A 24,060-nucleotide genomic window follows, 5' to 3' on the forward strand; every position below is an offset into this window, starting at 1 on the left:
TTTTAATGATCACTCTGCAATGTCTGTGTACATTGAGCACCTGACAGGGACCCAGGAGCTCAAATTAGAATTGGCTCTTACAACGCAAGTGCAACAGACAAACACTCGTTCAACGAGCGAATGAGAATGATATGTGTAGCTTTTCTCACATCACACCTGATCCCAGAATCGAGGGTTAACATAGCCCCTAGTAAAAACATGCTTTGCTGTTCAATTCACCTTTGATCTGTGAACTAAAATTCGCCACTTGAAAAATGATACCGATCATCAGGAATACATTTACTATTTGAAACCAGCCCCAAGACTACCTCCAAAATGAATTGAGCTGAATCAGCTGCTAGTTGCATCCATCTCTGATCTAAAAAAATGTTTATTTACAACAAAGAATTTCAGTTCTCTATCAACACTTCCTGACAAAATTTCCGAGCCTTTGGGCGGGGAGTGTGGATACAAGTTAAATAGTAAAACATGTTGGAATGCTGTTCGTCAGATACGCAATTGTATAGGAGCAAAACTGCCAGGAGATTTATAGTTGAATTGCCTCCTTCCCACCAATTACTTTAGTTCGATGACCTCGTTTCGAGCTTGATCTCTCATCACGTGTACGCTTCCCTGGTAACTTCTTGGCTGATGAAGCCTTCCCAGGTTCCTTCGATGCATTGTCTGGAAGCATCTTTCTTGGCTGTATCTGCCCCATAGGTGGCCGCAGGAGAGGCCTACTTCTTAAGCTAGCCTGCCGCTGTTCCAACAGTTCTCGGTGGTATGACTGTAAAGTAAGAGTGGTGTAAAAAAAGTGATCGGTAGTGGGCAAAATGGAACGTTAGGCTTTCTGGTCAGAAAGAATGTGTTGTTTCCCCCATTTCATTTATCCCTAAACCAAAAATCCAAGTTCTATGATCTATCGATAATGTATATCACAGCAAAACAGTGTACAGAAAAACAGTGGCAATAAACCAAACAAAAAGGAACTGAAAATACCTGAACAACAAAATCACGCCTTTCACAATCCAGGAACATGTCTGCAGTCCAATTAACTCGCGACCTTATTTTATCCCTAACCATGCTGAAGCTTAGCTGATCTCTGGAGGTGAAGCGGTCGACTTCATTGAACCAAAGGCATGAAAACAGGTTTGTTATGGGGATGTGTTCCCTAACTATCACACAGCCCTCAGGGACATCTGTTAATCAGAGTATTACTGATATCAAGCAGACATAATGTAAATACTAATAGGTCAGGAATCAGGGGGGGGAAGCAATTACCACTCGTCATAGGAAGTTTAGCTGATGAATAATGGGTTAATCCCTCTCTTTTATAGAACTCTATCTGGTAATCAATTGAAGCATTGTCATATTTTCCACCAGCCTTGTTGGCCTCAGCTTCGTCAAAGACATCAAAGCGTCTGTAATGCCTGGAAATAGCAAAGCTAACATTCTTCCTCCACAAGAATCTGTAACATATGGGCAAACAAATGGAGCATTAGTGGCACTAGCAACTATAGAACTTTTTTCTCTCTCGAACAAAGCAACTAGAGAACTTACTTTCTAACACCATATCCAAATGTTCCCTGAGCTATGTGAAAAGTAAATAGTGCAGTTAAAATATTTACCTTTCTAATACCTGATAAGGATCCCTCACTAGCTTAAGTTTCCCATCAATCCAAATTGAATATCGCACATTAGGAAAAAGCCGATGAAGTAGTAATTTTGGAACCTGTACAAGGAAAAGATCATGGGGACCATAAATGATAAAAGCAAACCCAACAAAATTGTTGATGCTGATTCACAATAATAAATTTCAAGTCAGGAGAACATTGAGAATGGGATAAAAATTATAATATACGGAATCCACAGTCTTCCATATTCACTTCGCGGAAAGAAACAAAAAACAAAATGGTACGATGCGTACAACACAGGTTTGATGGGGAAAAATCAAAATCACCAATTGTGCTACCTTTCCATTGCGCCTTGCATCTGAATATGGTAGGTTCCGGACAACAACTATACGCCATAGCCCGATTCTTTTGGTATGGTCAATAGTAGTGGAGTTCTTTAGTGCAGCTTCTGTTTCTTCATCCAGAAACATAAAGAAGCAAACAGTATCCTTTGAAAATTCACTGATGTTTTCTGGTTGTTGCAGTATATCAGTTTCCTGAGAAAATACATGTAAGCAAGTGTGCAAGAAGGTTGGAGACAAGAATTGGAGTACAGAGTAGTAGTTACCAAAAATAGCAGAGGCAACAACAGTCCTCTGGCACTGCTGCATCTCAGAACGATCAGCTTCATCTATGTCGAACCCAGTATTAAGACCAGGTATCTTCCCTCTTACAAATCTGATGATAAACAGTAGGTTAGCTACAAAAGAAAACCATAATGGTCATTGTATACAGTCATCACATGACCTTTAAAGCATATGAGATGTATGGACATACCCACAATGTACTGTCATCAACTCTTTTATGTCGTCAGATTTATCTCGTTCCTCCAGGGATGGATAACCTCCAAACAAAGAACCACCATTTGAATCTTTGGAAACCAAATTCTCTTCAGACATATAATTTAAGCTTTGAAGGACAGGCGATGCGGATGGCTGAGCTGGTCTCAGTGCCAGTGCTTGCTCAACAGGCAAATAACAAACGGGACAGGCTATACAAGTTTAAAATACATCAGTTTAGATTCAGAACTAGTGCAGCGTTGAGTTGGAATAGTCAGAATATAAACTTACGCCGTGGTCCAGTACGTTTTCTATCAATAGGTGGAGGAGACAAAAAGAAATTTTCACAAGGATGGTGATTCAGAACAACAGCTGGTGGAAAACTCTGCATGAGATCCTGAACTTGTTTTTTACTACTGTCAGACTGTCTTTCCATATGTGCTCCTGTACTCAGATCATTCGCAGTCAGTGAATCTCTCTGGGCTACTGGTCTGCCCGATGATGTCCAAACAGGGTTCACAAAGCTCCGGACATGATCAGAAAATACAAGCATCGTCTCAACACCAGGTGATGCATCTTCATCTAAACAAGGCAAAAGGAAAATTTTCCGGTTCAGTATATTGCAACAGTGCAACACGCATAAGATGGTGCAAAAAGAAGACAAGAAAAACAAATACTTACAGCTAAAGGTAGTACAACAGATTTATTCAGTCCGGTTATTATTGAAAATAATAATGTATAGTGTTGGTATATGTGAGCCCATGTATAGAGGCCTATCTAGAGGCTCATGTATAGGAACTATATATACCCACCCTTCTAGGGTTTGGAGGAATATATCTTTATTCTCTCCAAATATGGTAACTGACCCGGTGGTTCAGCCACCGTTACCTGTCTATCCCTTCCCTGCAGGTTTTCCCGGCACACCGACACCGCTTCCGGTGATCCCTGCTGTGCCGAGCGCGGCCCCGGTGCCCGCGGTCGCGCCACGCGCGGCCCCCGGACCTCCGGTCGTGCCGCGCGCGGACCCGGTGTCTCCTGCTAAAGGTGTACTGGCGTCGTTCGGCGCCGACACCGGCGCCGCCTCCGGCTCCGGAGGCTCCTGCGACGCCTACACCGGAGTCGTCGCCGCCGCCGCCTCCTCCGACTCGCTCTCGAGCCGAGCCGGCGGTGTACCACCCGCCAGTCATCCATCGGGATCCTCGGCATATCCATCCCACGGTGACTCGGCGGATGGCGTCTCAGGCCGCGACTCTCTCCGCTACCGAGGGAGAGCCGCGGGTCTCTCCGGTACCCTCCTCTGTCCGCGACGCCTTGGCGGATCCTCACTGGCGTCGCGCAATGGAAGAGGAGTACGCGGCTCTTCTTGCCAACCAGACATGAGACCTCGTGCCGCGTCCGTCTGGTTGCAATGTGGTGACTGGCAAGTGGATCTAGACGCATAAGCGTCGGGCTGACGGCACACTGGAGCGCTACAAGGCTCGCTGGGTTCTCCGGGGTTTCACCCAGCGGCCTGGTGTGGACTACGATGAAACCTTCAGTCCAGTGGTGAAGCCCGCTACGGTGCGCACGGTCCTCTCGCTTGCGCTCTCTCGTTCTTGGCCAGTGCACCAGCTGGATGTGAAGAATGCGTTTCTTCACGGCACTCTGTCAGAGACTGTCTACTGCTCTCAGCCAACGGGATTTGTGGACTCGAATCGTCCGGATATGGTCTGCCGGCTCAACAAGTCTCTCTATGGTCTGAAGCAGGCTCCTCGGGCTTGGTATTCTCGGTTCGCCACGTTCTTGCTGACATTGGGGTTCACCGAGGCCAAGTCTGACACGTCTCTCTTCATCTACCACCGTGGGGATGAGACTGCCTACCTACTGCTCTACGTCGATGATATTGTGCTCACAGCCTCCAGTCAGCCGTTGCTTGAACACATTATCTCCTCTCTGCAGCAAGAGTTTGCTATGAAGGATCTTGGTCAGCTCCACCACTTCTTGGGCGTCACTGTTGAGCCTCGCCCGTCTGGCCTGTTCCTTCACCAGCGGCAGTATGCACTCGACATTCTGGAGCGGGCTGGGATGACTGATTGCAAGCCATGCTCCACTCCTGTCGATACTCAGGCGAAGCTGTCTGCTGATCTGGGTGATCCCGTGGCCGATCCGACTGGCTACCGGAGTCTCGCTGGTGCCTTGCAGTACCTCACCTTCACCCGGCCGGATCTCACCTATGCCGTTCAGCAGGTCTGTCTTCACATGCATGATCCCCGGGAGTCTCACCTTGCTGCACTGAAGCGTCTCATCCGCTACGTCCGTGGCACTGTTGGCTTCGACTTGGTCCTTCACCGCTCTCCCACCTCTGAGCTGGTGGTCTACACCGACGCTGACTGGGCTGGCTGCCCGGACACTCGCCGCCCCACTTCCGGCTAAGCCGTCTTCCTGGGCGGCAACCTTGTCTCCTGGTCGTCCAAGCGGCAGCCGGTTGTCTCCCGCTCCAGTGCCGAGGCGGAGTACCGGGCTGTCGCTAGCGGCGTGGCGGAGGCGTCCTGGCTCCGACAGCTCTCGGCGGAGCTCCACAGCCCGCTCGCCAAGAGCACGCTCATCTACTGCGACAACGTCAACGCCGTGTACCTCTCCACCAACCCCGTTCAGCATCAGCGGACAAAGCACGTGGAGATCGACTTACACCATGCGCGACAGGGTCGCCGTCGGCGATGTTCGAGTACTCCATGTCCCGACCACCTCCCAGTTTGCCGACATCTTCACCAAGGGACTACCCTCCTCGACCTTCTCGGAGTTTCGCTCCAGCCTCAACGTAGCAGGTGGCTAGTTGTGGCTGCGGGGGGGTATTTGCTCTTTGTACTTTCTTCTTGTCCAGTCTTGAACACCGCTGCGACGGTAGTTCAGACTGCGGGGGGGGGGGGGGGGGGGTTGGCTTTCTTGTTGTCCAGTCTTGAACACCGCTGCGACGGTAGTTCAGACTGCCGGGGGGTGTTGGTGTATATATGAGCCCATGCATAGAGGCCCATCTAGAGGCCCATGTATAGGAACTATATATACCCACCCTTCTAGGGTTTGGAGGAATATATCTTTATTCTCTCCAATATATAGCACACAGTATTGGTCATGAAAGATGAAGTCACACTATACAATTATAGTTGCACAACATATACACAGTAGAATCCAGCATGGACAGATGCTTGTGAAAAATGTGGTTTAACTGTGGCTGCAAGCTCAATAATAGTTGCTTGACATAATGCTAGGAAAACATTACATTACACCAAATAAATGGCAGTGAAACTCTTTCCTTATTTTCTCAATAAATTGTAATGGTGAATTGGTGATGGAATAGGCTAATCAAAACTGGAGGCAAAGGCAAGAAGAAAGTGTGCATATATGAGTTGTCACAATGTATATTTAGAAATCCTTCCTCTAAAGTTTGTCAAATGTTAACTTGGCATCACATAGAATAGTTTGGGTGGTAGGACCTTGATAACAGATTTCGAAACCTTTAGCTCCCCACTGCTCCAGGAGGGGGATACAATCTTAAGTCCTAAATAAGACTCAGGAGAACCAAACCAACTTTTTGTTATTGTAAGGTCTAGCAATAAAAAAGATGCAGATTGAATGCTTGACAAAATGGACCAAAGTATTCTAATGAATTGTTAAATGTCAAACTGCCAAATTGTCAGCAGAAGTCAAATGAGATGCATATTGAAATAGGAAATCACCAGTCACAAACACACCCATGTAGTTGACCAAATGATTTAAAACAAACAATTCTAGTAAGATGAACCCATCTACAAAGCTGGCACCGCAAAGGCAGATTTTGACAGCATCATCATCAGGTATAAACTTTAGAAATGACTACGGCACATCAACTAGATCAAACACAATATTTCCCAACATGTGTCTACTTCAGTTCTAGAAAATTGGCTGATCCGTAGTCATAACCAAAGAACTCAAAACTTCAGTCGCACTCCAAATATTATTGTTAAATCTCACAGTGGCTAATCGCCCAGCTCAACTATTACATAAACATTGACACTGATCGGAGTAACCTGGATTGCTAGAGTATAATACTATAATCCCATTTGCATCATATATCAGTCAGCTAGGGTCAAAATTGATGGGGAATAAAGAATGTGCATTAACACTCGCTAACATCCTGAAGCTTGCAATCCATATAAGGTACAAAGAAAAATTAATGTGAGTGTTAGAATAAAATAATATTACTTTCAAGCAGGGGCGGATCCAGCGGGGGGGCGGGGGAGCTCGAGCCCCCCCTGCCCCCGGAAACTCCATTGGAGCCCCCCCGAGCCGTGGACTACACAATCGCATGACAGAAATAACAATACATTTTCAAAATGTCTGATCTAGTGACTGAAACAGCCTCACGGATTAGAAGTGGAGCACGAGGCGAGCCAACCACCACCTTTACTGACAAGTGATGAGAAGAGGAAGCAGAAGGCCACGGCGACGGCGACGAGGAGTAGGAGCAGCATCCGCTGGCGGCGGCCGGCGAGCTTGCAGATCCGTGCGAACACGCGCGGGCCGCCGCCGCCGCCCGCCCCGCCGAGCGACATCTTGGCGAGCTTCCGCGCGGCGAGCGGCGGGGACGCCGACGGCGCGGGCGATGGCGACGAATGGCAGCCGCCTAGCTGCTGCTTCGGCTGCTGCGGCAGCGATCCATAGCTCCCCGACGGCCTGAGCCCCAGAGACGCCCCGCCGCTCATGCCGCCACCGCAGGGCGGGCGGATCCAGCTGACGGTGCTGGGATGCACGGGCGCACCCCGAATTTTTCCAACTTCCACATATACCCCTCGCGGCAACTCTTGACTGAATCCAGCTCGTGATGAGTCGTGATCATCGGGCCGGCTTGGACAGCAGTGGGTGAAAATGTTGGTCCGAGAAATTTGATTTCTGGATAAATAGGAATATTCAGTAAGTGTATTACTATAATTTCTGAATTTTCTTCCTGCACTCTCAGTACGTCTGAAAAAATTTGGGAATTCAGAAATTTGCACTGTCGGTTCCTAATCGAAGAATGCATGAATTTCATAAGAATTTTGCAGATAAAAATCCGACTCAGACAGGAACTAAAGAAGCATTCATGCATTTTAACCTACTCAGCGTCGAAGTTTCGGGCAAATAAATTTATCACTCTTTTTGCGGGTAAAATAAATGCATCCTTTTCCTCTTCATGATTCCAATACATTTATCTGCACACTGACCAGGGCCGTGACGTGAAAGTTGGAACACAGGCAATCATCAACCGCCCGGTAGGCTTTCTATTCTGAGGAAAGCTGAACTTTCCCAATCGTGGCAATGATGCAGCAACCTACAAAATTTGACGAGCGCAAAGTTATGGGCTACTACGTGACAGCGTCAGGTGCACATGCCTTTGCATATGCAGACATGCCATGCCATCTGACAGAGCCAGTGAGCCTCTTGATTTGCTTCTCACATGATAAGTCTTCTTCTTATCGAACTCGAAGCATTTTTGAGTCCCCTTTGTCTGCCTCTCTAGCCCATTTTCGGAGCCATCTTGCGCAAAACTTTTAGACAGACGTCCCTCCCCCCAGGTCGGTAACGAAGCAAATTGTTTGCTTGGTTTATATGCTCTGTCTATGACCAACGGAGCACGTGCCGCACCTTTGTTGGATTCAAATCTCACGGAGCCAGATTTGATTTGCAGCCGCTGTTGTGTGGGCTGTGTTGTTGGTAATTGATTTTGCATGTAACTGAATTGACTTGTTCGTGCCTTGTATTTAGCTGACTTAGCTCTTGGTTGTTAGTTGGTTAGACGTGGCTAACAGCCTCTGAACATGTATAAATGTACACCGCACACATCAATGAGATTTATGTTGCATCAGTCATTCTTTTGAACTCCTTCATGGTATCAGCTTAGTTACTCCGATCCGTTTTTTCCGCTGCACTCTTTTGCTCCTCTCCTCGTCCCTCATGGCCTCCTCCGATGGATCCTCCTCTCCTGGCGGATCTTCGTCCTCCTCGGATCTTGACATCCCTCTAGTCGTCACCAACCCTGCTCCGGCCTCCCAGGTTCAACTGATCAACATCAAAACCCACGTTCCCATGGTACTCGATTTTGATGAGGCCAACTACGGTCCATGGCGTCTCTGCTTCCTCGCCGTCTTCGCCAAGTTTGGACTGCTCGACCACGTCAACAGCTCCGACGCCGAGGGCAGCTCCGACTGGGTCCAGAACGACTACTCCATCGTCTCCTGGCTGTACTGCACCATCTCCAACGACATCCTTCGCACCATGCAGACCAGCCGGGACACGGCGTACTCTCTCTGGCGTGCCATCCGCGGCCTCTTCCGCGACAACAAGGCGACACGATCAGTCTACGTCGGCGCCGACTTCCACAATGTCTACCAAGGTGACATGTCCGTGATGGCCTACTGCTCCAAGGTGAAGCAGCTCGCAGATCAACTCCGCGATCTCGGCTCGCCTGTGTCGAACCAGGAACTCGTCATCACCTTGCTGCGTGGTCTCAATGAACGGCTCCACAATGTGATTCCCAGTATCACCAGTCACAAAAGGCTGCCGTCGTTCCTGAAGGTGCGATCTCAACTTCGCCTTGAAGAAAATCGCGTCGACACCGCGGCCAAGCGGGCTCAGGCCGCCGCCTTCTTCGCCCACATGCACGGCTCCGGTGGCGCTGCATCCGCCACGTCCGGTGCATCCATCGCGTCCGGTGCGCCGCTCGCCCTCGCAGCCCAGCCCGGCGTCGCCGCCTCTCCAACATCTGCTGGTGGCGCCCAGCCCGGCGTCGCTGCCTCTCCAACATCTGCTGGTGGCGCGGGCGGCTCCGGCAAGAAGCAGAGGTACAAGAAGAAGAACTCCGGGGGCGGCTCCTCCTCCAACAATGGCCGTCCCGGGAACGCCTCCACCGTCCAACCACAGTGGCCGCAAGTCAACCCGTGGTCTGGAACATTCCAGGCTTGGCCTACCATGGCGCGTCCACCGCTCCCGCCTCCAGGCACTGGAGTCCTGGGGCCGCGTCCCGGCGTTCCATTGGCACAGGCCTACTACGGCGTTGCGCCCATGCAGCAGCCACAGGCTCCCTCTTGGGATCAAGCTGCACTGATCGCTGCTCTCAACAACATGGCGCTCCAGACCTCCCCCGCTGGCGACTGGGTCATGGACACTGGTGCATCAACGCACATGTCCAACCACGGTACTTTTCCCACCATCTCAACTGCTCCTTCTTCTTCTCGTATTCTCGTTGGCAATGGCATGTCCATTCCTGTCTCTCACATGGCTTCTTCTTCAGTTCCAACTAGTACACGTCCTTTGCATCTTCACAATATTCTGATTGCACCTAATCTTGTTAAGAATCTTTTATCTGTGCGCCATCTAACCCGTGACAACTCTGTTTCGGTTGAATTTGATCCTTTCGGCTTCTCCATCAAGGATCTGCGCACCAAGATGGAAATTCTCCGATGTAACAGTGATGGGGATCTTTACCCTCTCACTGCTCCGGCTGCACAGGCCCTCTTCACTCAAGCTGCTGCTCGTTGGCATCGTCGATTGGGCCACCCCAGCAATAAAAACTTATCTCAGCTTCTTACATCATTTGATTTTCAATGTAATAAGCAGCCATCCAGCCACTGTCATGCTTGCCGCCTGGGTAAACACACACGGCTTCCTTTTTCTTTGTCCAGTTCAGTGACAACAGGGCCATTCCAGCTTCTCCACTGCGACGTTTGGACGTCACCCGTCTCGAGTGTTTCTGGTTTTCAGTATTACTTAGCGATACTCGATGATTACACTCACTTTGTTTGGGTTTATCCTTTACGTCAAAAGTCTGAAGTTGCTTCAATTATCATTTCTTTCTGTGCCTTTGTTCAGACTCAATTCCAGCGTGCCGTTTGCTGTTTTCAGTCCGACAATGGCAAAGAGTTTGATAATCAAGTCCTGCGCAACTTCTTCACCTCTCGTGGCATTCTCTTCAGGTTGTCATGCCCATATACTTCACCACAAAACGGCAAGGCCGAGCGCATTCTACGAACCCTCAATGATTGCACTCGCACGCTTCTTCTCCAGGCATCCATGCCGTATCGATTTTGGGCAGAAGCTCTTGCCACAGCAGCCTATCTTCTAAACCGTAGACCCTGCAAAGCAACCATTGCCATATCTCCTTTCCAGAAACTCTACGGCGTCCAACCAGATTACCAGCACTTGCGAACATTTGGTTGCCTATGTTATCCTAACATTACAGCTATCGCACCCCACAAGCTTGCTCCCCGTTCCATCAAGTGCGTCCTTCTTGGTTACTCGCCGGATCACAAGGGATATCGTTGCCTTGATCTATCATCCGGCTGTGTTCTTACTTCTCGGCATGTTTATTTCGAGGAAGATTGCTTTCCCTTTGCGCAGGAGCAGCCGAGTCGCACGCCCGCATCAACGATGCCGACGGACGCGGACTGCCACGATCAGATCGCCAGGCAGCCACATCCTCCACCCGTTCGGTCTGCATCCACTTCGCCAGCAAGCTCCTCGCTTTCGCCAATGACATCTGCCTCATCGCCCCCTGAAGCATCACCCGTCCAGTCTCAGCACCCAATGCTCACTCGCGCACGTGCCGGCGTGTTCAAACCGAACCCACGATATGCCAACATCGTTACAACTGACCCCATGTCACCAATTCCTACATCAGTTCGTGCAGCCCTCCGTGACCCAAATTGGAGGGCAGCTATGCAGGAGGAGATTGATGCTCTGCAGGCAAACAACACATGGCGCCTGGTTGAACGGCCGCCCGGACGCACCATCGTGACAGGCAAATGGGTGTTCCGCCATAAGCTCCGTGCTGATGGGTCTCTGGAACGCTATAAAGCCCGTTGGGTGGTACGTGGATTCACTCAAAAGCCCGGCATCGACTACACTGAAACCTTCAGCCCCGTCGTCAAGCCGGCTTCCATCCGCACCATCCTCACTCTTGCTGTGTCCCGATCATGGCCGGTGCATCAACTTGACGTCAAGAATGCGTTCTTGCACGGCTTCCTCGACGAACAAGTTTACTGCTATCAACCTGCCGGCTTCATCGACCAAGAACATCCTGGTCTCGTCTGCAAGCTCGAGCGTTCTCTGTACGGCTTGAAACAGGCGCCTCGGGCCTGGTTTCATCGGTTCACAGATGTCGCCCGCACCATCGGATTCAGGCCGACACGCTCCGACGTCTCCCTCTTCGTCCTACGACACGGCTCGGCAATGGCATATTTACTTCTCTATGTCGACGATATCATTTTGACGGCGTCCACTGACGTGCTACTTCAGTCCATCATCACCAAACTGCAATCTGCACTTGCCATCAAAGATCTCGGCCCGGTTCACTATTTCCTTGGCATTCAGGTTCAACGATCAGCTTCAGGCTTTTTTCTCTCACAAGAAAAATATGCTGAAGACCTCTTGGATCGTGCCGGAATGCTTCAGTGCAAACCGGCTTCTACACCGATCGACACATCGCCGAAAGTTGCTGCTGCTGATGGCGATCCAGTACCTGATGCCTCTGAGTTTCGTAGTCTCGCTGGTGGACTACAATATCTCACGATGACTCGACCAGACCTTGCTCATGCTGTGCAACAGGTGTGCTTGCATATGCACGACCCTCGTCTTTCTCACTTGGCTTTGCTGAAGCGTGTTCTGAGGTATGTCCGTGGTACTACTTCCTTTGGAATTGAACTTCATGCCTCTCCATCTGTTGAGGTTCGTGCCTACTCGGACGCCGATTGGGCCGGCTGCCCGGATACCCGATGATCAACATCTGGGTTTTGTGTCTATCTTGGTGATTCATTGATCTCTTGGTCCTCAAAGCGCCAACCTACGGTCTCTCGATCAAGCGCCGAAGCTGAGTACAGGGGGGTCGCAAATGCAGTAGCTGAATGTGTGTGGCTTCGCCAACTCCTTCTTGAGCTCGGATGCAGCATTGACAAGGCGACAATTGTATATTGTGATAACATCTCAGCAGTTTACATGGCCACCAATCCCGTTCATCATAAGCGCACAAAGCACATTGAACTGGACATTCACTTTGTCAGAGAACGAGTTGCTCTCGGGGAGTTCAGAGTTCTACATGTTCCAACAGATCAACAATTTGCTGATGTAATGACAAAGGGGCTCTCCACCAAGGTCTTTGAGCAATTTCGATCCAGTCTGTGTGTTCGTCCGAGATCCGATGTACAGACTGCAGGGGGGTGTTGGTAATTGATTTTGCATGTAACTGAATTGACTTGTTCGTGCCTTGTATTTAGCTGACTTAGCTCTTGGTTGTTAGTTGGTTAGACGTGGCTAACAGCCTCTGAACATGTATAAATGTACACCGCACACATCAATGAGATTTATGTTGCATCAGTCATTCTTTTGAACTCCTTCATGTGTGACACCGGGTGTTCTTTCTTGGTTGCGATGCCAGCCCAGCCCATATGATACCTCGCGTGTTGCGGTCCCTGAAAGAAAGAAAGGATGCCAGCCCACTCTCCGGTTACCATTTCCTCAGAAAATATGGTCTTGGTTGGCTCGAATGGTGTCGTTTCACGGCCCGCCACGCTTCATTCGCTCTCGTACAAAAAAGTGCCAGGAAGAAATGAGTAGATAATTATACATTGATATCAAAAAAAATATACTAGATAATTATATGTCCCTAAACCCTAATGCGCTCCCAAAAAAGAAGAAAAATAGTGATTGTGCCCAATTTTTCACCATATTTACACCCCCATGACTCAACTCTATGCACCCACGAGGCAAATGCACTTGCCTCAATTTACTCTAACTTCGCCACCACTCATCCTAAAAACTGAAAAGAAATAAATAAAGAAACAGGGTGGGTTGGAGACAATAGAACAAATCAGCAATCCGGGATCTCAGTTCCATGCGTTCATACGCGACCAACCCTCGCATCCCACGAAAGCAAAGCACCACAGGCCCAGACTCTGGATCCCTACGTGAGAAACGTGCAAGGGACGGCGATGGATCCCGGCCCCCGTTTTGGAAGGGAAACGATACGAGCCAGAAGCCAACCGTCGTGACCTGATCAGCCGGAGCTAGCAGCAAAGCCAGCCAGGCATGTGCCAGCGCGTCGACCCGCGTCGGTCGGCGTGACCGTGCACCACGTATTGGCCGCGCGTGTCGGCTCGCGTAGGAGCGGGGGGTTGACGTGGGCGACGGATTTGTGCGCGCCGACTGCTGCGCCGTGAGCGTGATCTCACCCGAAGGCGAAGGCGACAGCGCCGGCCCGAGACCCCGGAGACGCCGAGCCCATCATCCTTGGCCGCGCCGCGCCATAGGGCCCGCCCCGGTGCGTGGGGGAGAGGGAACACCGTGGAAGCGTCGGGACTCGTCGGCTCTGCCGTGGCGCCGCGTCGCTCGCGGTCGCGGCGGCGGGCACGGCGTCGCGTCTTCTGGAGCGCTCGGCGGCGGCAGCGTCGCGTGGCCGGGTCGGGCAGGTGGGCGAGCACACCACGGGAGCGGGCCGGCAGGTGGAGGGAGAGGGAGAGGCTAAGCACGGACAGCGTGCGCGCGGGGCCCGCAGCCGGCGAGATGATTGAGGCCGGCCCGTGGGACGCGGGGGGGTGGACGTGGGCGACGGATTCGCTCCGCCGGGTTGCCATCGCGGTGGTTGCGGGGGGCTAGCTGCTCATCCATCCAAAGACGACGAATTGCCATCGCGGCTTGACGCCCGCATAGCAGCGGTTCAGAACTTCAAACGTTCAAGTGAACTCCAGTAGCACCCACAGCGGTGACAATCCGTCAAGAATAGGCACGGTAATTCTTCAACGGAAAAGATAACCCAATTGTCTCTAATTTGTGTGCTAGGGGATGACCCGTTAAGATTTTTTTTACTGACGATACAGCTAACGCACAAAGCTTTTGCCATGTTTTCTCGTGGCTCCATACCATGAGTCCCTGTGCTGGACTGCTGGGCGTAGACTAATAGACACACCCACCCATCCTGTCCACCAAACCAGCAGTCCGCAGGCGATCAGGGCGATCGCCTGACGTGGATCCGTGCTGTGCGACCCATTCCAACCAACCTGGGCTGTCCCCGTCTCTGGAATCCCAACCTATCCGTTCCACGCGGGGTCCACAACTACCGCGCCTGCCAGTGCCGACTCGCCACGTCCCCCACATCCCCGGATATAAAAACCGGCGGGAAGCAACCGAATGCGGCCACAGAGAGGAAGCGGTGAGGTCAGCTTTGTGGCGATCAAGGTGCCAGCCCAGCGCAGCGCACGGAAAGCTTCGGCGGAAATGGTTGTCGCGGAGGCCGCCGCCGCCGCGGGCAACGAGATGAGCCTGTCCAACATGGTGCTGGGCTTCTACGAGGAGGCCGAGAGGGAGAAGTGGGCGACCGAGGAGGCCGCCGGCGGCGGCGATGGCAGCGACGATGAGGGGGCCGCCGGCGGTGGAGGAGGAAGCGCCGAGAGCAGCGCGTTCTGGCAAGAGCAGCGCTCGCTTTTGCATGTAAGTCACTTTCCCTTTCTCGGCGATCCGGAAACAAATTAGTGTCCGTCTTTTTTTGTGTTTGGCTGCTATAGTGTTGAACGAACCTGACAGTTTGAATCCGACCTGCTTGCCTCATTGACAAGCTGTTAGCAGAATCACAATCATCTAGTATGATCTAACTAATGAAGAACAAGATCATGTCTTTTTTTTCCCAAGCCAATTGATTTGTGCGTTCTTGCTGCATCTGGACTCGTGCGCGCCGTAGTGTCTAGTCGTGACAAACGCGTGCGTTGATTGATGCGGACGTGTAGGAAGCGCTCGCCAAGAGGAGCTCCGCGGAGAGACGGATCCAGGCGGACGCGGAAGAGGCCGTCAGGGAGATGCGCGCCACGCCCGGCGGCGTCTGCTCCTGCGCGAGCCGCGCGGCCGCGGGAGCAGGGGCCTGCCGGGGCTGCGCGCTGCGGTTCGTGGCCGAGCGCCTGCGCGACGCCGGGTACAACAGCGCCATCTGCAGGACCAGATGGTGTCGCACCCCGGAAATCCCATCAGGTAACGACGATCACTCTGCAATTTTTTTTTTCTCACGCTTGCGGAACACAAAAAAGGCTGGAAAACGAACAAGTGGAACTAACGGCCCACCTGTTCTTTCTTGTCCGGTCACTAGAAGAAATCGTTGTCTGAAATGTGCTAGATCAAGACCGTGCAAAACTCACATGATGATGCACATGGCCACATGAGCCATCACCAGCCATGAGTGATTCGCCTATACGTGCTTGTTTTTTTTCTTTTTCTGAGCCTGAGCAGCCGATCTGCCTGTGTGAGCAGGGGAGCACAGCTACGTGGACGTGGTGGTGCCGACGAGGAGCGGCAAGGCGGTGCGGGTGGTGATCGAGCCGGGATTCCGCGCCGAGTTCGAGATGGCGCGCGGCGGCGCCGAGTACAGGGCGCTGGTGGCCGCGCTGCCGGAGGTGTTCGTCGGCCGCTCGGAGAGGCTGCGGGCCGTGGTCCGGGTCATGTGCGACGCCGCGAGGCAGTGCGCGCGCGAGAGCGGCATGCACATGGCGCCCTGGAGGAAGCACCGGTACATGGAGGCCAAGTGGCTGGGCACGCCGGAGCGGGCCGCGCCGGGGGTGCCCGGGGGAGCGACGGTGGCGGCGGCGGCCGTCGGCTCGCCAGAGAAGCCTCCCAGGTTCAGGGCGTCCATGCTCACGCTCGACTTCGGCGGCCGCACAGCGGTGGAGGTCGTGTGATGATGAACTGATGATCGCTGTCGATTCCCGCCCTGACGACGACGACGGATCATCCCGTGATGAGGAAACGAGCACTGTATCTTACTGTGTGCGTGTTTTGTCAGCTTGCCCCGTCATCTGAGACGGTGATGTGGATGTAGATAGGAGTGGTAACGCGGTCATGAGACAGGCAACGACTGAAAACTCTATATGTTCATTTCGGGGCACATTGCCTGTGAGTTTTCAGTGTACATCCACTATATCAGGGATTCAGGGTGCTTCACCCTGAATGCCATGTGCCACTGTGAAGAAAAAGAAGCTGAAGAGAAGTCGGAATTGAAGAGTTTTTGCACCCTAACCAGATTTCTAAAATTTTGGCTTAAGATCTGAATCAAACGCGTTCATACATCAACAATGAAGCGGACTGGGGGCGTAAGGCAGTCCTTGTTGCCATTTTTCAGCCTGAAAAGAGGCCGGATCTTTCCCCGGTCCAGGCGTCCAGACCAAAGGACGTTAGCGTCTTCTCACGCTATTCATTCCATCCGGCCTTAGCATGGCCCAATTATATGAACCAAACAAAACAAAATTGTGTGCTGTCATAATAGTCGGCCAATCTTTAGTAGAATTTTGCTCTGTCATACATGCATCATTGGTCATGGCCTCATGGGCATCCAAGTATCATGGGCTGGTTTCTTGGCAGGCAGGGTGTTTGTTCAGTTGAGTCAGTTTCACTTTCTGTCTCCTTCCGTCTCCTTTGAGGACTTCCCTTTTTAAGTTTTAACCATATGAACGCAAGAGAGTGGATGTCTGTTTTAGATGTGACATGTCTTTCTTGGAGCGGCTAAAGAGACTTGTTTTCAGCTATTTATAACCATTCACTCATACTCCGATTGAAAACCCCTTTTAGAAAATTCAAGCATTTTTTCCTGGGAGCCCGTTCGGTTGAACTTAAAAGCGCTGGCTGGAATCACTGTTCTTGCTGGGAGCTACTGTGCCGACTGGAATTTTTGTAGTTTCGTACCAGATGTCGGAACAAAAGCCGACGGGGCGGCTTGCCTCCAGCCGTTCAGCTGCACCTGACCGCCGAACCGCTGGGCCAGCCAGAGCAGCCCAACCAGCGCTTATCTGCTCAGCCTAACAAGACCATAAAGCGGCGTGGACTCTCTGTGTGGGTGGGTGGGTGTGTGTGTGTGGGGGGGGGGGGGGGGGGGGGGGGGGGGGGGGGGGGGGGGTACACATCCGGTGGATGAAAAAACTGACTGATAACTGAAACAAAAGTAGCCGATATTTAACTAGAGACACGCCCGTTTTTTTGCAAGGCTTCAGTGTTTGTTTAATATCACTTATCTTCTCCCACGAACATGCCAAGTTTTCTACCATATGCTCTCAAGTATCATCAGGACAACACCCATTGAAAACTTCTGATCTCTCAACAAAAAAAAAAAGAGAGAAAAAATAAATTTACAGAGTTGCTATCTACCAGACAACACGCTACTAAAAATTGACAAGAAGACGCATAATTACAGTAACTTCGGGGGTGGAGGTCCGGAAAAATCAGGTTGAGTGTATGATAGCCTCTGGATCCAGCTGGAAACTTTCTTCTTGTTCTGATCGTTGCATTCCTGGGGCTGGCAGATGAAGCTTGGGATTTTGTTGAGCGTTCCATCTCTTTCAAGTACTGTCTTGAGGTTTTCAAGGATTGAAACAATCTGTCGAAACTCAGGCCTCCTCTCTGGTTGCCAGGACCAGCACTGCTCAATCAGGAATTTTACTGCTGCCGGGCAGCTAGAAGGAATAGCCGGTCTCAAGTTCTGAAATGAGAACTCATGCTTGTCATTTTCATTTTCCAACAGCTCATCAGAACAAGAGCACTAGACATATCGGGTATGAAAGTCAGCCAAAGTAGCCCCCCCCCCAAAAAAAATGGTCATATCTAAGCACTTTTTTCCCCGAAGAAATGCATTTCATTTCATTTTATTAAATAAGAGAATATTTTTGTTCTTACTATTTATAGCGGAACTCTGCACTTATGGAAAAATAAATTGATTAAACCAGTATAGGGAATTTGAGTTAGAAGAGCACACACCTTACTGACAACTGCAAAAGCTGCTTGGAGTGGTGTCATATCTTCATAAGGGAGTGAGCCAGTGACCAATTCCCACAAGACAAGTCCAAAGCTATAAACATCAACCTTCCGGCCATATGGCTTGTGCTTGTACATCTCCGGTGCCATCCATCTATAAGTACCCGGATCATCCCCTAACAAATTGCAGTGTGCTTCTTCACAGGCCACTCCAAAATCGACGACCTTAGCGCAGAATTCTCCATCAAATAGAATGTTCTCGGGTTTCACGTCACGGTGAACAATTCCTTGCAGGTGAATGTATTCCAGACCACGAGCAATATCCAAGGCAATCAAAATGACCTTCTCCATGGGAAGAGTCTTACGCTCCAACTTGCGTAAGAAAGCCCTCAAAGAACCCCCAGACAGGAACTCGGTGATGACACAGAAGACCGGTGGACAATTGCACGCACCAACAAGCTATTCAAAACAACGGGAATGAATCAGAAAACAGCTTTTGCTGTAAAATACTAGTATGTCCAAAGACATCTGGAGAAGTAATGTGCTGAAATATTGCTTCTATCCAATGCGTAGCCTTTGTAAGATAATTCTGATATATACCAATTAAAATGTTTTGGATTCCTTTTCATAAAATTATTTTTGATGATGCGTGCAAATCAAAACATCTGTGACTCCCTATGCCATATGATTGACAAATATGATAACCGAACCTTGATTCTGGAGTAGCTGGCCAAACAAGTTGAAATCAATGCATTGACCAGAATATTCCTCTATATGCTTTTATGGCTAGGGGAAGATGCTTGCAGAAACATCAGGATATTTTGGTAGGAAAATTCATATGTGTAGAAAAAAGAAAGAAGAAACAGAAAATAGTTGTGGCTGACATTAGAAGCTGTCCTAGTGATGTGCCCATACAATGTAATGGTGATGCATGTTGTGCCTGTTAAATATTTGAGGCGTGCTTCATACTGACTCAACAGCCATAAAATAGGCAAGTACTATCTTTTAACGAAAAAGGCAGCAAGTCCTATTTATATATTTATATTGGATTGTTCCATGAATAGGTAGAAAAGCGTAAGTACACAACAAATTTTAGCAATTATTGTGATTACATTTACGACAGAAGAATGCATTAATTCATTACAAAGCTAATTCAGGTGTCATCAGAACAGGAAAAATCAGAACAGGAAAAAAACCATGTTTGTAGAACAAAAATTAGTTATGGCTCGAATGATTGCGGTCCTAAATATGTGCAAAAACTCTGTAATGAATGCTGATGCTTAATGATTTCAGGCGCAACACATACTACTCAACAACCATAAAATAGGGACAAGGCATATGTTTCTGCAAAAAAGGGCAAGTCCTAGTATATATGTGCATATTGGATTGTCGATTCATGAATAGGTAGAAAAGAATAAATACAAAAAAAATGTAGAAATTGTCACGACAGCATGTGCAAAAGAAACAATTCACTGCCAAGCCGATGCAAGGGTAAGACCAGAACAAAATGTTACAAGAAAGTTCATGTAGTTACCTTGATGACATTTCGATGTTGGAGCCTTGCCAGAATGGTAACCTCTGCAGTGAACTGCTTCTCAAGCCGAGCAGACAACTCGTCATCCTCACCATCATCAGGCTGCCTGATAAACTTCACTGCAACAGGTTGCTCCTTGTAGATCCCATGGAACAATCGGCTATATGCGCCGGATGCAAATCTATGGCCGATGAGCAACTCCGAGCGGTCAACCGTCCATTTCTCAAGGATATCCGATGCAGCAACCTTTGCCGGTCCATCATCAAGGTTCCTCCTCGGCCATGAGGAGGTCCTCCTATTAATCTTCAGTTTGCTCGGTGTTCTCAGCGAAGCAAAGCCAAACGGAGGGCTGTCATCAGGTGACCTTGGAGACGTGGGCTTCCTCTGCCGTTGCGGGCTGGAGAATCGCTTGGTGGCAGCCTTGGCCTCCTTGAACACGTCAGAGATGGCGCGCTTGGGGATAGGGGATTTTGCCCTGCGCTTCGGCTTTGGCATCGGCTTGGATACCTCTCCAGCGCCCTTCATGGATGCACTTCGCGCTCTGGGATCATCAGCTGGCGGTGTTGCTGCATCCTGCGCGTAGAAAGGAGCAGGGCTGGAGCACACTCTCTGAAGCTGCTGGCTTTGCTCATCCGAGTGGAAGGAGAAATCCAGCGCGTCTGGGCTCTCATCGTCTGATGGCCGGAACGCATGCCGCTGTGGAATGTCCAAGCTCATCCCGACCCCCTTCCGGTTCTGCTCCGGCGATGCTTGCCGCAACGAGCGATCGCTGCTCCTGTCTCGGTTCAATTGGCCTTCTGAAGACGCATGCTTCAGCTTCCGTTCCGACTGAGGGCCTGCCGATTTGGCTTTGGGAATCGGCAGCCTCGCCGAGTTGGAGAGCACGGATCCCTTCGCCAAGTGCTGCAGATCCTGGCGATGAAGCCTGCGCCCCGTGCCCAATCCGTTGAGCTTCAGGTCGGCGCCGTACTGCTCCCTGCCGGAGCTGGACCTGACGATGGACTGCGAGAATCTGGTGCGCCGCACCCACGAGTAGTCCTCGTCGTCCATCTCCTCGGAGTCACAAGTCAAACGGACGCCCAGAACAGGCTGGACACGGGAGAGCAAACAGCAACTTGCAACAAGGACTGAGTAGAGTCGGAGCTTAGCTGAAGCAGGCGACAAGAACACCAGTCTGAAGCTGAAACCAGAGCTCCTCGCAATCCGCCGAGCAGGCTCCGCATTCGATCCGCCTCCAGAGGGGCTCGGAATCCCGCAAGCTCCGCAGCTCCAGTCCGACGCGCCATCCGCCGATCAGCGCGCGTCAGCCGCCGCCTCCTCCTCCTTCTGAATCAAGCAAGAGCAGCACACATGAATCCATGGAACCGAGCACGAAAAAACACCTCCGAATTCGCTCGCGGCCGCGAGCTGCTGCTGCTCACCATGCTCTCCCCTCCTCGTCCACGAAACAAAAGGAACAAGATGCTAATCGCTCGCCCGACGCAACCGGGGGCTCGGTTCGTGGGGCGGAGAAAAAGTGCGGACCAACCGGAGGGCCGTACGTGGCCACGCGACCGCCCCGGGGATGGCGACCGGGGAATGAGTGCGGGGTGACCGCCGCTCGCTCCTACCGCGCGCGCACGGGAAAGGGAAAGGCGAGAGCCCGTCGCCCGCAAGTCCCCAACCCCGAGCAGACGACGACGACGACGCGGCGAAACCTGCCGCTGGCCTGGCGGCTCCCGCCGAAAGCTCGCTTCCGCGACGCGACAAGGCAGCTCGCTTTCTCTGACGCAGCGGCAACCACGGCCCCGTGCGGCCGTGCCCACGGCCGTGCCCACGTTAAAAAATCGGAGCAAACCGAGTCCAAATCAAACAGGGGGAATCGCGGCGGCTCCCAATCGAAGCGGCAATCGCCACGGGCGCGGCTAGGAGACGGAGCACGCGCAGGCAGGAGCGGGAGAGAGAGCCGGAGGCGTGAGGAATTCGTATCGAATCGATAGCGTGGGAACGGATTGAGCCGTGGAGATGCACGCACCGGCACGGGGGACGGGGAGGACGACCGGAGGAGAGGCCGCGGCGCGACGGGGACAGAGACGGAGACGGAGCCCAGCGGTTTGATTTGATAGTCCCACTCCCACCCCGCCCGCCGCCTGCCAGATGGAGGAGCCTTCCTCCTCACGCCCGCCCACCCACCCAACCCCACCAGTCCACCAGACCACCACTACGCTTGGTCAGTCGTCGTCACCGCGCGGGCGGGCGGCGCGGGTCAGGTGCGGAGGAGATGCGCATCCTCGCTCCGTCCGATCGGGGGCGGTCGCCGAGCATGATGACGCACGCGCGGGCGCCTGCGCGGAAACGGGCGCCCCCACCCCACCCCACCCCATCGCAATCCTGATTGGCCCCGCCCGTGGACGCAAACAAGTACGGCGGTATGCGCGCAAGTTGTACGGTGGGGGTGCCCGAGTGGGGCCCGCCCGCCGCTTTGAATATTCCGCAATATCATCAGGCCGGGCCAGGCCAAAGTAGCTCGGTGCCGCCGTGGCGGTCGGTACCGGATCAGACGGCTCCGGTGGTCCCATCATCACGGCCGGTAGGGCGTGCCGTGTGCGTGCGACTGCGAGGTCGACCGGGGACCTGCTGCTGCTGATATTTTTATTTTTATTTTTTAATTTCTCATTCATTGCTATGCGTCCCTCCTTCCTCCGGTCTCCTCTCCCCGTTGGTGGTGCGTGGACGTCGCGGGCCCTCCCGGCGGCAAGTGGCAGTGGCGCGTCGCGTTGGCACGGCTGGGAGCCAGCGGCCGGCCGGGGTCAGGTGACCTCACGCTCTCGGCTTGGCGTCGGCCCCAACAACTACGCGACGTTATAAAAAAAAATATTACGCGACGGGACGAGCTGGGCTCGCCTGCCGCGACCGCGAGGGGCGGCGCCGCATGGCCCGTGCCGACGCTCGGGGCGCTGGCCTGTGGCCCCCCGTCGCGCGCGCGTAGCGGCGGCGACTCGGCGGTTGGTGGATCACCGGATCGAGTTCAGCGAGCCCGCGCACCGCCGTCGGCCGTGGCGGCCCGTGGGCGGGGCACGCCAGCCCACCTATACAAAGCGATAAAGAAAGATGTTGCCACGGCAGCCGATTGGGCTGCGAGACCGGGCCTAGCCGGCCTGCTCGACAGGTCGCTACCGACTTTTCAAGGGACGAAGCTCCCGTCTGCCCAATTGCAGCATAAAACACCAGAAACAGCAGCAGACACCACCAAAGTTGTTCGAAGCTCACAAGGGAGAAACACAGAAAAAACAGAATTACCAAGTACTGCTTCCTTGTTCTAAAACACCCGCCGGACTGAAGTAAGAGAACATCAGAAACATGGTGAAGATCCTGGAGAAGCTTCTTGTTTCCATCTCCATCCTTCAACCAGGTAAACTTGGTGTCCATCCACGTTCCTCTACTGGGGTTGTTGCGAGATCTTCGTCACTCATGAAACACTTCTTCGGGCTTGCCGGGATCATCACCGGGCTCTTCGATGTCGCATTTTCAGATAGAAATTCCAGCAGCTCCTCACTCATCTTACTACCTGCCAGGCAAGCCTCTCTGGCAAGCTTCAAATCCTCTTTAGATATGTGATCAGTGATCTAGTTTTTTAGGACATCCGTCCTGATCTCTGGACACATAATTCGCCAAATCTGAGCTAGTACCACCACTTTCATCAGCAACTCCAGCACATTATGCCAAGAAGCATTACAAAAACACGTGTCATTCTTCCAGAGACCCCAAAGGGCAGCATTAATAATATCAGTCATAAGAAATATTTTATTGCTAAGCCAACATATTCCTATTGATTCAAAACCATCATCTATATTCCTGCCAAGAACTTGTGGTAACATACTGCATTCTTTTAGCTACTACACACTCGAAAAAGAGATGTCGGTTACTTTATAGCTCATCGCGGAACAAGCAAGACAGCACCTCTAAATTCTTCATCTTATTAGGATTGTCTCTAGTCAAATTCTTGTTCTTTGATAAAAACCACAAGAAAAATTGGACCCTCAAATTAATGATTTTGTACAGACCGGGCCGGGCCTAGTATCTGTGCTGGGGCCGTAGCAGGCCTCGTGGACCGCTATGCTGGGCGGCCACGTTGGCCCGGGCGGTTTTTTCTTTTTTATATTTAAAAAAAATAAAATTTCAAAAATATATGTTCGTTTTGAAATATTTCAAAAATATACCCCGGTCGCCCTCCCATAGGGCGACAGGCCCAATGTGTAATTTTTTTTTTCAAATTTGCAACGAAGTCCCTGGAGAAAAAAAAACAAGCCCTGTCGCCCGTTGGGGGGGCGACAGGGGCCTGTCGCCCGGCCCA

General features: G+C 51.6%; 4 protein-coding genes across 5 annotated transcripts; 2 read left to right on the forward strand and 2 right to left on the reverse strand.

The window, feature by feature from the left end:
- Positions 1-207: 207 nt before the first annotated feature.
- LOC120698099 (probable hexosyltransferase MUCI70) lies at positions 208-7,241 on the reverse strand. Its single transcript, XM_039981585.1, has 8 exons — positions 6,849-7,241; positions 2,723-3,013; positions 2,430-2,643; positions 1,952-2,330; positions 1,608-1,711; positions 1,261-1,448; positions 979-1,178; positions 208-766 (listed from the first exon to the last, which is right to left on the reverse strand). The coding sequence occupies exons 1-8, from the start codon at positions 7,147-7,149 to the stop codon at positions 527-529; spliced, it is 1,917 nt and encodes a 638-aa protein (XP_039837519.1). The 5' UTR covers positions 7,150-7,241; the 3' UTR covers positions 208-526.
- A 1,574-nt stretch (positions 7,242-8,815) lies between these two features.
- LOC120701286 lies at positions 8,816-10,412 on the forward strand. The gene is made up of 2 exons (XM_039985400.1): positions 8,816-9,617; positions 9,854-10,412. Exons 1-2 carry the CDS (start codon positions 8,822-8,824, stop codon positions 9,886-9,888), a joined length of 831 nt encoding a protein of 276 aa, XP_039841334.1. The 5' UTR covers positions 8,816-8,821; the 3' UTR covers positions 9,889-10,412.
- Positions 10,413-14,612: 4,200 nt separating this feature from the next.
- LOC120698100 lies at positions 14,613-16,468 on the forward strand. The gene is made up of 3 exons (XM_039981586.1): positions 14,613-14,899; positions 15,193-15,430; positions 15,707-16,468. The coding sequence occupies exons 1-3, from the start codon at positions 14,687-14,689 to the stop codon at positions 16,129-16,131; spliced, it is 876 nt and encodes a 291-aa protein (XP_039837520.1). The 5' UTR covers positions 14,613-14,686; the 3' UTR covers positions 16,132-16,468.
- A 929-nt stretch (positions 16,469-17,397) lies between these two features.
- Positions 17,398-21,324, reverse strand: LOC120698101 (serine/threonine/tyrosine-protein kinase HT1-like). 2 transcript variants are annotated; one of them, XM_039981587.1, is made up of 4 exons: positions 21,149-21,324; positions 19,728-21,053; positions 18,197-18,652; positions 17,418-17,921 (listed from the first exon to the last, which is right to left on the reverse strand). In XM_039981587.1, exons 2-4 carry the CDS (start codon positions 20,775-20,777, stop codon positions 17,631-17,633), a joined length of 1,797 nt encoding a protein of 598 aa, XP_039837521.1. In that variant the 5' UTR covers positions 20,778-21,053; positions 21,149-21,324; the 3' UTR covers positions 17,418-17,630. The 2 variants fall into 2 exon arrangements, with proteins under 2 accessions (XP_039837522.1, XP_039837521.1); XM_039981588.1 differs by having other exon boundaries at positions 17,398-17,921; positions 19,728-21,320.
- Between the last annotated feature and the right edge of the window lie 2,736 nt (positions 21,325-24,060).

This window comes from Panicum virgatum, chromosome 3K (genome assembly GCF_016808335.1).
Source record: "Panicum virgatum strain AP13 chromosome 3K, P.virgatum_v5, whole genome shotgun sequence".
In the NCBI taxonomy this organism is placed as follows: Eukaryota; Viridiplantae; Streptophyta; class Magnoliopsida; order Poales; family Poaceae; genus Panicum; species Panicum virgatum.

Coding starts and splice junctions, on each gene's coding strand:
- LOC120698099 (XM_039981585.1), bottom strand. CDS start 7,149: ATGAGCGGCGGGGCGTCTCTGGGGCTCAGGCCGTCGGGGAGCTATGGA. Junction 2,331..2,429: donor TTGATGACAGTACATTGTGG/GTATGTCCATAC, acceptor GTTTATCATCAG/ATTTGTAAGAGGGAAGATAC. Junction 1,179..1,260: donor TAAACTTCCTATGACGAGTG/GTAATTGCTTCC, acceptor TCTGATTAACAG/ATGTCCCTGAGGGCTGTGTG.
- LOC120701286 (XM_039985400.1), top strand. CDS start 8,822: ATGTCCGTGATGGCCTACTGCTCCAAGGTGAAGCAGCTCGCAGATCAA. Junction 9,618..9,853: donor AACGCACATGTCCAACCACG/GTACTTTTCCCA, acceptor TTCTCCATCAAG/GATCTGCGCACCAAGATGGA.
- LOC120698100 (XM_039981586.1), top strand. CDS start 14,687: ATGGTTGTCGCGGAGGCCGCCGCCGCCGCGGGCAACGAGATGAGCCTG. Junction 14,900..15,192: donor AGCAGCGCTCGCTTTTGCAT/GTAAGTCACTTT, acceptor GCGGACGTGTAG/GAAGCGCTCGCCAAGAGGAG. Junction 15,431..15,706: donor CACCCCGGAAATCCCATCAG/GTAACGACGATC, acceptor CTGTGTGAGCAG/GGGAGCACAGCTACGTGGAC.
- LOC120698101 (XM_039981588.1), bottom strand. CDS start 20,777: ATGGACGACGAGGACTACTCGTGGGTGCGGCGCACCAGATTCTCGCAG. Junction 18,653..19,727: donor AACATCGAAATGTCATCAAG/GTAACTACATGA, acceptor TGTTTTGAATAG/CTTGTTGGTGCGTGCAATTG. Junction 17,922..18,196: donor CTTTTGCAGTTGTCAGTAAG/GTGTGTGCTCTT, acceptor TTCTCATTTCAG/AACTTGAGACCGGCTATTCC.